The sequence below is a fragment of the Lonchura striata genome, chromosome 5, assembly GCF_050655825.1.
Source record: "Lonchura striata isolate lonStrDom1 chromosome 5, ASM5065582v1, whole genome shotgun sequence".
Taxonomy (NCBI): Eukaryota; Metazoa; Chordata; class Aves; order Passeriformes; family Estrildidae; genus Lonchura; species Lonchura striata.
Window position 1 is genome coordinate 20,413,384 of NC_140707.1, and position 10,876 is coordinate 20,424,259.

Here is a 10,876-nt window from a genome sequence, read left to right on the forward strand (position 1 = left end):
CCAAATCCTTCCAGTCATGCCTGGGAATCTCAGATGGAGGTTGGGATGTGGGGAGGGATGGGGTAAGGGAGGGGGAAATTCCTGAATTACTGTTTTGTTGGAAACTGGACTTTGAAATTTGGCGCCGAAGGGAGCCCCGGCCGCACCTTCCATGAGTAATATCCCAAGTAATATCTCTCCACCCCTTCCTGGCTCGTGCTGCTGGCGAGCCACGTGGGATTGGGAGAGTAGGGTTTGCAGGGGGCATGACCTGGAGGGGATTGGGAAGGGGGAGAAATGTGGGAAACGTGGAGGGCAGGAGAAAGGAAAAGCAATGAGGGACTGGGTTTGGACCCACTGGAGCTGCCTTCCTATGGATCAAAGCAATACCTTTGATTTTTCAGGATTCAGAACTCTCTAGGATCCTTTGGGGATCCCACAAGTCCATCCCTGAAGTGCTGCATTCCCAGCTCACTGCAGGAAGGGAGCTGGACCAACCCACATGGATAAGGTTGGCTCCTTCCCTTGGTGTGTTTCTCCAATGGGTCTTTTCCCTTTAATCAGGTCTGGGAAGGGAAAGGGCAGCATTCCTTAAGAGTGGGAGCTGAGCAGGACTGGGAGGCAGAAGGCAGACTCAGGTGAGAAGGACATGGATCATCCACACCTTGATTTAGGCACCAGGGAAGGAGGAAAGTTGGGAAGGAGCAAAGATTCTTTAGGGATATGTCCTGAGGAGGGTGTTCTGGAAATGGCAGCCACTCTGTGAGGGCAGAACCCTCAAATTTGAGGATTTGAATCCTTAATGAGCTGTTCCAAAGGGGATTTTCCTGTCTGGTAAGGGGTGTGTGGCACTCCAGGGCTGTCTCATGACAGGCTGGGATGTGGGAATGTTGACATTTTCCTTAAGGAAAGGAGGGAAGCATCCTATTTTTATTTTAAATTAGTTGCTCCACAGGATTTTACACTTTCAGAGGGGGAATCCCAGGCCAAGTCCAACATGGTCAATCCAGAGGGATCCAAATCTGGGCTCAGGATCCTTTCCCAAATCTTTTGATCCTCCTCCAGCTATATGGTCCAATGTGGTCACAGGCAGGAACTTGTGGAAGTGCTGGTGGAAGTGGATGAGCTTTAAGGTCACTTCCCACTCAAATAATTCCAGAATTCCATGATCCCTGTCCCTCAAGATCAGTTCTAGGAATCTGTCCTTAAGTGGAGAAGGAAATTAAGGAAGGAACTGGATGCTTTGAGTTATCCCAAGTTAAAGTCATCCTACCATATAAAAAGAAGGATTTTAATGCAAACAAAGTTGAGTACAAGGGATTTTTTGGGAGTGAATGGGAATGACAAGGATGAAAGAGGAAGATGAATGCTCTCAGTCAAGCACATATCCCAGATATTCGATTATGTTGGATATATGAGCCAGAATGGTGTGGAAATCTGCCCTTCAGATGCTGGGATCTTTCTGCAAGGAAGGTGAGTCCCAAACAGGATTTTCCCAGTGTCCTACAGGGTGAGGGACTCAGGGATATCATGGCCTGGGACTATTCCCAGCTGAAGAATTCCATGGATGAGCTTTAAGTTCCCTCCTAAGGCAAGCCATTCCAGGCTTCTGGGACTCTAAATCATAGAATCATGGAATGTGATTCTAGAAATCAAATGATGATGTTATGAATCCACAAAAGTATGGGATATGATTCCAGGATTCTAAATTATAGAATCATACATTCTAGGATTCAATATCCAGTGTTGGAAGAAACCTCCAAGGATCATTCAGTTCAATTCTGACTTTAGTGCTGGGTTTAATCTTTATTTAATTAAAGTATTGGGGACAAACATGTAACAGGGTTTAGGCTGGGCTGCCACTCGACATCCTTTCCCCTTAATTTCCTTTCCTTCCCACGCAGCTTGTGCCCAAAACAAGGGACTGAGAGCAGGAACAAGGAGAGCGGGGAATAACAATTGTCTTAATGTGGAGAGAGAGGAGAAAAAAGGGCTCGTTCTCTCCATCCCAAAATAATAGACCCATTACTGTCCCCAATCCTCAATCCCCCTCCTCTCCCAGGAGAAGAATTGGTCACTGCACAGCTGTGGGAGCAGGATAAATATATTTATATATCCCGGAGAATCTGCCCTTCTCAATTGGGATGTGGGGCTGGACAATCCCTCATTGTGCCCTGGCTGGCCCGCAGCAGAAAGGCCCCACAGTTTGGGGCTGGCAGGGCCCCGGCGCTCCGAGAACTCGGAACTTCATGGACATTATTCCCAGCGGGCCCTTATTTATTTGATTGGAGTCATTATGGGGTGGGAGGGCTGGGGGGAGTCGGGCATTATTGGGGATTGTGGGAACATCTGGGGACAACAAACCACAGCTGGGCCTTCCCCCGAGGGGGCAGGGGTTGGGGTTTGGGGTGGGATTTGGGGCTGGATTTGGATGATTTAGGCCTGAATTTGGTGGCTGGTTTAGGGTGATTTCAAGCTGGATTTGGTGTTTGTGGGTGATTTTGGTGATTTGCTGCTGGTTTAGTGTGATTTGGGGCAGGATTTGGGTGATTTGGGGCAGGATTTGGGTGATTTGGGGCAGGATTTGGGTGATTTGGGGCAGGATTTGGGTGATTTGGGCTGGATTTGGGTGATTTGGGCTGGATTTGGGGGATTTGCTCCTGGTTTAGTGTGACTTGGGGCTGTATTTGGGGGTTTGGGGCTGGATGTGGGTGATTTGCAGCTGGATGTGGGTGATTTGCAGCTAGATTTGGTGTTTAGGGCTGGTTTAGGGTGATTTGGAGCCAGATTTGGGTGATTTGAAAGCTAATTTTTGGTGGATTTAGGGCTGGATTCTAGTGATTTGGGACTGGGGTTTGGTGTTTTGCAGATGGATTTTGATGATTTAGGGCTGGATTTGGTGTTTAGGTTGATGTGGGGCTGGATTTTGAGGATTTGAGGCTGGATTTTGATGATTTGGGGCTAGTTTAGGGAGATCTGTAGCTGGATTTCGATGATTTGCAGTCAGTTTTGTGGTGTGTGGCTGGAATGTGAGGCTGGATTTTTGGGATTTCCTGGTTTTGTAATTTGTGCCAGGATTTCAGTCATTTGTGTCTTTTTTAAAAACCGGATTCCAGTGATTTGTGGCTGGTTTTGGAATTTCTGGGAGGATTTTGGTGGTTTGTGGTTGGATTTTGTGCCTCAGGGCTGGTTTTATGAACAGGTTTGCTGGTTTGTGGCTGCATTGTGGTAATTTGTGGCGGCTTCAGTGTTTTGTGGCTGCTTTTAGTAATTTATAACTGGGTTTTTGTAATTTCTGGATGGATTTTGGTCATTTGTGGCTGGATTTTTGATGGTTTGTGGCTCTTTTTTGGTGTCATGACTTTGGGGACAGATTTGGGTGCCTTGGGGACATATTTTGGTGCTTTGAGGGTGTTTTTCAGTGATCTCTGGCTAGATTTTAGTGGCTCGTGGCTGTCTTATTTTGCTGCCTTGTGACTTTGCTTTGTGGCAGATTTTGGTGTTTTGTGAGTGGAGTTTGGTGCTTTGTGAAATATTTGGTGTTTTGTGCACAAATTTTGGTGCTTTCTGGGTGTGAAAAGATTTTGGTATTTTGTGGCTGGTTTTTTTTTGGTGGTTTCTGGATGGATTTTGGTAGCTTGTGACGTTTGGTGACTTGTGGCCATGTTTTAGTGCTCTGTAACTTTTTGTTTTCTGGTTTATGGACAGATTTTGGTAGTTTGTAGCTGGATTTTTGGCGGTTTAGGGCTCTTCTTGGGTTTGAGTGCTTTGTGGTTGGATTTTTGGCAGCTTTTGGCTGATTTTTTTGGTGCCTCGTGACTTTGGTTTGTGGCAGATTTTGGTATTTTGTGAGGGGAGTTGGTGCTTTGTGAGGGATTTTGGTGTTTTCTGCACGAATTTTGGTGTTTTGTGAGGGGAGGGTTGGTGCTTTGTGAGGGATTTTGGTGTTTTCTGCACAAATTTTGGTGTTTTGTGCACAAATTTTGTTGTTTTGTGAGGGGAAGGTTGGTGTTTTGTGAGGGGTTTTGGTATTTTGTGCACAAATTTTGGTGTTTTGTGAGGGGAAGGGTGATTATTTGTGTGGGATTTTGGTGTTTTGTGCACAAATTTTGGTGTTTTGTGCACAAATTTTGGTGTTTTGTGCACAACTGTTGTAGTTTTGTGAGGGGAAGGTTGGTGCTTTGTGAGGGATTTTGGTATTTTGTGCACAAATTTTGGTGTTTTGTGAGGGGAAGGGTGATTATTTGTGTGAGATTTTGGTGTTTTGTGCACAAATTTTGGTGTTTTGTGAGGGGAAGGTTGGTGCTTTGTGAGGGATTTTGGTATTTTGTGCACAAATGGTGTTTTGTGAGGGGAAGGGTGATTATTTGTGTGAGATTTTGTTGTTTTGTGCACAAATGTTTTGTGAGGGGAAGGTTGGTGCTTTGTGAGGGATTTTGGTGTTTTGTGCACAAATTTTGGTGTTTTGTGAGGGGAAGGGTGATTATTTGTGTGAGATTTTGCTGTTTTGTGCACAACTGTTGTAGTTTTGTGAGGGGAAGGTTGGTGCTTTGTGAGGGATTTTGGCATTTTGTGCACAAATTTTGACGTTTCGCGGCCGGTTTTCCAGTTTTGCTGGACAGATTTTGTTCATTTGTGCCTGCTTTTTGTTTTGTTTCCTGCTGATTTATGCCTCCTCCATTTGGCGCTTTATGCACAGAGTTCTGATGCTTTTGTAGCCGGTTTTGTGGGGGCTTTAGTGCCTGGTTTTTGTGGCTTCAGTGGCTGATTTTGGTGGCTCGTGACCACTTTTGGGGCTTTAGTGGCCTGTGACTCGAGGTTGTTTTTTGGTGGCTTGTGACCTGGGGCTGGCTTTTGGTAGCTTGTGGCTGCTTTTCGTGACCCGATCTTTAGTTCGGAGGCTCCTCGCGGCTGTTTTTCGGTGACTTTGGGCCCGGCGGGGGTGCCCCGAGCGCGGAGGCGGAGCAGGGGCGGGGAAGGAGGGAGGGAAGGAGGGAAGGAGGGAGGGGCGGCCGCGGCAGCCCGAGTGCGGGGCAGCGCTCGGATGGGCATCGGGCGGCCGCGCCGGGCAGCGGGAGCCCGGCGCTGAGAGCGGGGCTCGGCGCTCTCACGGGGCTCGGGGGTCGCGGCGGGGCCCCCCCGGGCCGGGGCGATGCCCCCCTGCAGCCGCACGGACTGAGCCGGGGCCGGCCCGTGCATGGCCCAGCCATGGAGGTGGTGGACGAGACGGAGGCTCTGCAGCGCTTCTTTGAAGGTAACGGGGGCGGCCCGGCCCGGCCCGGCCCGCGGCAGTGGCTGAGCGGGACGGGAGCGCTCGGCTCCTCCGGTGCCCCTCCGCTGGCCCAGGCTGCTGCAAGCCCCGGCCAGCCTGGGCTTGGACATTTCCAGGGATGAGGGAGGCAGCCACGGCTTCTGTGGGAAACCCGTTCCGGGGCCTCAGCACCCTCACAGGGAGGAATTCCTTCCCAACGTGCCGTCTAACCCTGTTCTCTGGCAGTGGGAGGCCATTCCCCCTTGTCCTGTCGCTCCAGGCCCTCTGTCAAAGTCCCTCGCCAGCTCTCCTGGGCTCCCTTTAGGCACTGAAAGGGGCTCCAGGGTCTCCCTGGAGCTTTCCCTTCTCCAGGCTAAACAATCCCAACTGTCCCAGCCTGTTCCATACCATCCTCGCCAGCTCTGGAATGGCACAGATCCCTGTCCCAGGGCACAACCCAGGGACAGCTGTGCATCCTCCAGTGCACACTGTGGGTGCCCAGCTGGATATCCTGGGAATTGTGCTGTGCCATGCCTTGGATTCCCACTGCGACCCCAACAAGGACCTTGGAATGTCCCTCACCATCCTTGGAGCAGGAGCAGGCTCATGGCAGTGGTTCTGGCCTATGGATCTCAGATCTCTTCCAGAGCCTGGATCCTTGTGGACACTGCATGGCTGTGGATCACTCTCCTTCCCACCAGGCTGGAAAAGTGATTGGGAAGAGAACTTGGCCTCTGTTGGATGAAATGTGGTTGCTCATGGCTGAACTGGGATGTGTTGGGAGCCTGATCCCATTGTTGTTCCTGCCTCGGCTCCGTGTTCCCCTCCCTGCTCTGGTCTTGGTGCGTTCTGCTTTTCCTTGTGGAGTGACGGATTCCTTCTCTTTCCCCCTCATTGCTTTGTTTCCCTCCCTTGTTTTCCAGTGGGTTGCTTGCCAGGCCAAGGCTTAGTTGCCACGGGCTGTGTCTTGTGAGATGAGCCCCTGGCCACATGGATGTGCTGCTTGAGGGAATAATGTGCCCATCCTGGTGAGACTCCATTGCCCCAACAGATCCTGGGGTGGATCCCAATCCATGGGTCAGCTCTGGAGCTGGGATCCCCTTTGGAGCAGTGGGATTAAACAGCCAGTCTCCAGAGGCAGTTGGGGTAGTTGTGATGTCAGAGGTGTCCCTGTGGATTCTTTGGCTGGCAGAAGGATTTATCCTGGAAAGTGGGAACAGAAGATGTTTTTGGGTGCAAGTGGAAGCTCAAGCTGCTTCCTCCTTGCTTCCCTCTCTCCTGGCATCCATGTGACCTCTCAGTAAGACATCTCTTCTTCAAAGGAAAAAGCACACCTTGTTGGTTCCAGCCATGATCCCAGATTCCCAGGACCCCCAGGATTAGCAAGGATGGGAAGCTTCACCACGAGGGCTCTTATCGGCTGCTCCCAGCCCATGTTCCCTGCAGCCTTCTGGGGTTTCCTTTGGTTTTAGGATTTCACTGGGCCAAGCTCCTAAATTCACCTCTCCCACTTCCCATCCTGGGGGTGCCGAGCACCTCGCGGGAGTCCTGCAGAGCTCTGGCTTAGCATCCCAATGTTATTTATGGACCAGCTCTCTGGCTCTTCAGCTGGAGACATGGAATGTCTCCCTCTCCCCAGAGCATCTTTATTATAACATAGAGATTTCTTTATTTTACTATTTTCTTGTTCTTTCTGGGTGCTGAGGGTGATCCTGCTCAAGCAAGATGACTCCAAGAGATCCCTGATAACCTTAGCCATCCTGGGATTCCTCCTCTCTATTTTCCTCCTTTCTTTTTTCTTTATTTTCTCCCCCTTTTTCCTCCTCCTTTCTCCCTTTTTTTATCTCTTTCTCCATCTTTCTTTTTCTCTTGAATCAAAACCATCCTGTCCCTATAAAAATCCAGGATCAAGGAAAATGTGCCTGAAGGATATTTCTTACCCTCAGCTATAAAATCCTTCTTAAAACCTCTCTGAGCCAAATATTCCATGGAGCACGACTTTGGGCAGCTCGATCCCTTTCCTGCAGTTATTCCAGAGCATGTGTTCTGACGTGGAGCTGGAGTGGGAGAAGGGAAGAGAAGAAAGTTTTGCCACCAGGAATTGCTGCTCAGTTTTTCCCTCTTGTGCCAGGTTTAATTGTTGTGCTCTGAGGAATTCTGAGGCCAAAGTGATCCTCTGGTTTTTTGGGAGTGAAGGTCAGGGCCTTAAATCATGGCATGGAGTTGGATTTACCCTGGAATCTGGCCCTCCAGAGGAATGAATGGTTTTTTGGATGTGGTAAACAATAGATCTGTTAGAATTTAATAATTTACAGGAATGAATTAATTATCCCATTACTCCTTTAAAATGTATCGCTAAATTCCCATCATAAGGAAATAATTTTCCAACCTATTTCTCACTTGGACTGAAATATTTTCTTCTTCTTACATATCATCCCACTCCTGGACAGATTTCTTCCTGCAGGCTGAAAAGCCTGGAATAATTTGGGAATTCTCATTCCTTTGCTTGACTCTGATTTTCCCAGAATCTGAGCCTGCTGTAAGCAATCCCAGAAAATTTAAGAGGAATCCCTGAGCCCTTGGTATTTCCTAGTGTCAGACAAGGATTAACCAGACTCCTCACGGAGACGTTTGGGAGTGGGGGCTGTGCTGGTTGGCTGGGGAAGAATTGGTGCCTGTGGTCATTCCAAATCCTGGAATTTGACTGGTCCCCTCTGCAGAGCCAGGCTTGTTTTGGGAAGCAAATACTCCCAAAATCTCAGGTCTGGTTGGGGCTGCTGATTTTCTCAGCTGTGAGAGATGGACCTGGATTTTTCTGAAGTTTTCCTTGGTGTCTGCTTGGGCAGGATTTCCTTGTTTCCCTGGGTATCCTTTGTTTTCCTGAGTATCCTTGTTTTCCTGGATATCCTTATTTCCTTGTGTATTTTTGTTTCCTAGGTATCCTTGTTTTCCTGGATATATTTATTTCCATGGATGTATTTGTTTTCCTGGGTGCCCTTTTTTTTTCTGGGTATCCTCATCTCTCTAGATATCTTTGTTTTCTTGGTTATATTTACTTCCATGGATATCCTTGTTTTTCCTAGATATCCTTATTTCCCTGGAATATGGCTGTCTGCTCTTTGAGGGTGAGATCTGAGGTGTGTGAGGATGGAGAAGTGATGGGAAGGATCCCAGGCTTTGCTCTGGTATTTGGGATGGGCTAGGGAAAAGTCTCTGAGAGAAAAGATGCATTGGGGATAACTTCACGCTTTCCTGGGATGAACTGCTGGGAATGCAATCCTGGCTTTTCATATTGAGTGTCCTCAAGCTGGGCTTCTCCTGTGTTGGGAAGATTCTTGTTGTCCTCAGGTACATGGTGGAATTTTTGGGGTTGTGCTATGCAGGGCCAGGAGTTGGACTTGGATGATCTTCATGGATCATCCCTTTCCGCTCAGGATTCTTCCCAAACTCCATGGTTTGTGTTAGCACAGCTGATCATGTGTTTGGAGGTGTCCAGGACCATCCTGCTGAAGAGAGCTCAGGCAAAAATCCTGGAGCAGTGAGCTTGGGATGCCAGAGGGTTCTGGCAAGGGAGGGAAGGGAGATTTCCATGGGTTTGGGAGTGTTCCTGGAGCGTTTGTGTTTGGATTCAAAGGAAAAGGAGGGAGTTGACAGCGTCTGACCCTTGGCTGGCATCCTGCTCCCAACTTTTCCCTTGCTCCCGCCCGCTCCTGCCTCAGGGAAACGCTTACGCCACAGCTCAGCTATTTGGGATCCCTCTCCCGGTTAATTTATGAGATAAGGGCTTGGGGAAGAATGTACAGCGGGAAAGATGTTCGGAGCAGGGCTGGCGGGGGCTGGGAAGCGGGAATTCAGGAAAGGAGCAGAGAAAGGAGAGCGAGCGCTGGAAGTTGAGCAGGTTTGGGGTCGAGGTGGAGCTGGGAAAGAGAAGAGTTGGTTCAGCAGAAGGGGAAGGTTTCCATGAAGGTTATCCAACAGCTCCACAGGTATTCATGAAGGACAAGTGGCTGGAACACTGGGAATATTGTCTGTGGAGTAGCCATGTGTCTGTGCAGGGGTTGCTGGGCTGTGTGTGCACAGGAATCTCTGAGTTCGGAGTGACCAGGAGTGGATGGTTTTGCCTATGGGAATGTTTGGATATGTGTCATCATGGAATCCTGGAATGGTTTGGGTGGGAAGGGACCTTAAGGATCATCCAGTCCCACATGGGCAGGAGCACCTTCCACTATTCCAGGTTGCTCCAAGCCCCAGCCAACCTGGTCTTGGATATTTCAGAGATGGGGCAGCCACAGCTTTTCTGAGAAATCCATTCCAGGGCCTTACTACCCTCTCAGGGAAAAATTTCTTCCCAATATCCCATCTAAACCCTCCCTCTGTCGTCCACAACTTCTCTGGACAGCCTGTTCCCATGTTCCTGGTGTTGGTAACACTCCTGGTGATTTTGATTTTGGAGCACTTGGTGCCTGTGAGGAGGAAGTGTCACCCTGCAGGAAGAGATCTGGAATATTTCCCTGCTTTCCTTGGATGAAGGAATATGGAATACTGAAGATGAGGCAGTGAGGTGACCACGGGACAGGTGGAATTGCCCCTTGTCCCCCATGCTGAGCCATAACAGGGCTTTGGTGGTTGTGGTGGGAATGAGTGGAGAAGGAATTTTCTGGTCAGACTCCTGCTGGTGTAAACCAGCATATCCATGAGAATCCAGGGGCTGCTCCCGAAGTCTTCCTGTTGCTTTGGGATGTCTTGAGGCTGAAAACAGGGAGCAGAAAGGGCAGGAGGACAGTGGAACCTGGGGGGGCATGTCCTGGTGTCCCGTGTTTCAGGTTCCTGGCCTTGACACAGAAGTGCAACTGCACGGATCAGAACATGATTTTTCATGGAATGCCTTAAAAAAATGGCTCTTTGGGGGCTTCCTGCTCATTCATCACCCTCTGCCTGCCCCCAAATCCATTTCCAAGGCTTGATGCTGGAGAGAGCTTTTCCCATACGGAGCTGCTGTGGCAGGGGGAGAACACCTTGGAAAAGCCCAGCGTGATCCCTGCCGCGGGGGCTCCTGGCCGCGGGAGGAGCGGCTTTGGGGATGAGGTGGCGGCGCAGGTGACAGTCGCTGCGGGGCCTGGCTGGCGCCGCGGGAAGGTAAGAGGCTTTGCCCGGAGTTCTTTGGGAGCCGGGAGTCAGCCCGTGCCGGAATGGGCCCGGGGAAGCTGGTACAGCACAAACACATGACCATCCCTGCGGGTAATCCCCTCGCGGTCCCAAATCCCAGTGTGGAGCAGCGGCCGCCCGGCTGCCTCCCTGGCCCTCCCACTCTTCCCGGAGGGAATAGAAAAACCAGCAGGCAGCAGCAGCCCTGGGAGCTGGAGGAGCTGAGCTCAGGGAATAATGACACAGGGAGAGAGCAGGGATACGGCGGGAGCTTGACATCGGCTCTCACCATGCTCAGGATGCGCTGGATCCGAGCAGGTAACAGCACGGACCCCCCAGCCCTTCCATGGCTTGCCCTGCTTCCCCCTCTGCCTTTCCACCTCTCTTCCCAATGGGATTGTTCCCTGGTTCTCCTCTCTCTTCCCTCTGTTTGAAGCTTCCCTGCCCACCCTGCTTGGTCAGCCCTCAACAGGAGCAGGTGACGTGAGGATGCTGCTGAAT

General features: G+C 50.1%; 1 protein-coding gene across 16 annotated transcripts in view; it reads left to right on the plus strand.

Annotated features, from left to right (window-relative positions):
* MYRF (myelin regulatory factor) overlaps positions 1 to 10,876 on the plus strand; it is a 57,163-nt gene that overhangs the window by 8,188 nt on the left and 38,099 nt on the right. For 4 of the 16 annotated variants that reach the window (XM_085579956.1, XM_085579959.1, XM_085579960.1 and 1 more), the window contains exon 1: positions 5,340 to 10,693. The exons of 5 other annotated variants lie outside the window; for them this stretch is intronic. In XM_085579956.1, coding sequence (XP_085436082.1) covers positions 10,420 to 10,693 — 274 coding nt within the window. In that variant the 5' untranslated portion in view covers positions 5,340 to 10,419. Of the gene's footprint in view, positions 1 to 4,993; positions 5,234 to 5,337; positions 10,694 to 10,876 lie in introns of those variants that run through there. 7 more of the 16 variants (XM_085579957.1, XM_085579963.1, XM_085579964.1 and 4 more) reach the window with 4 other exon arrangements.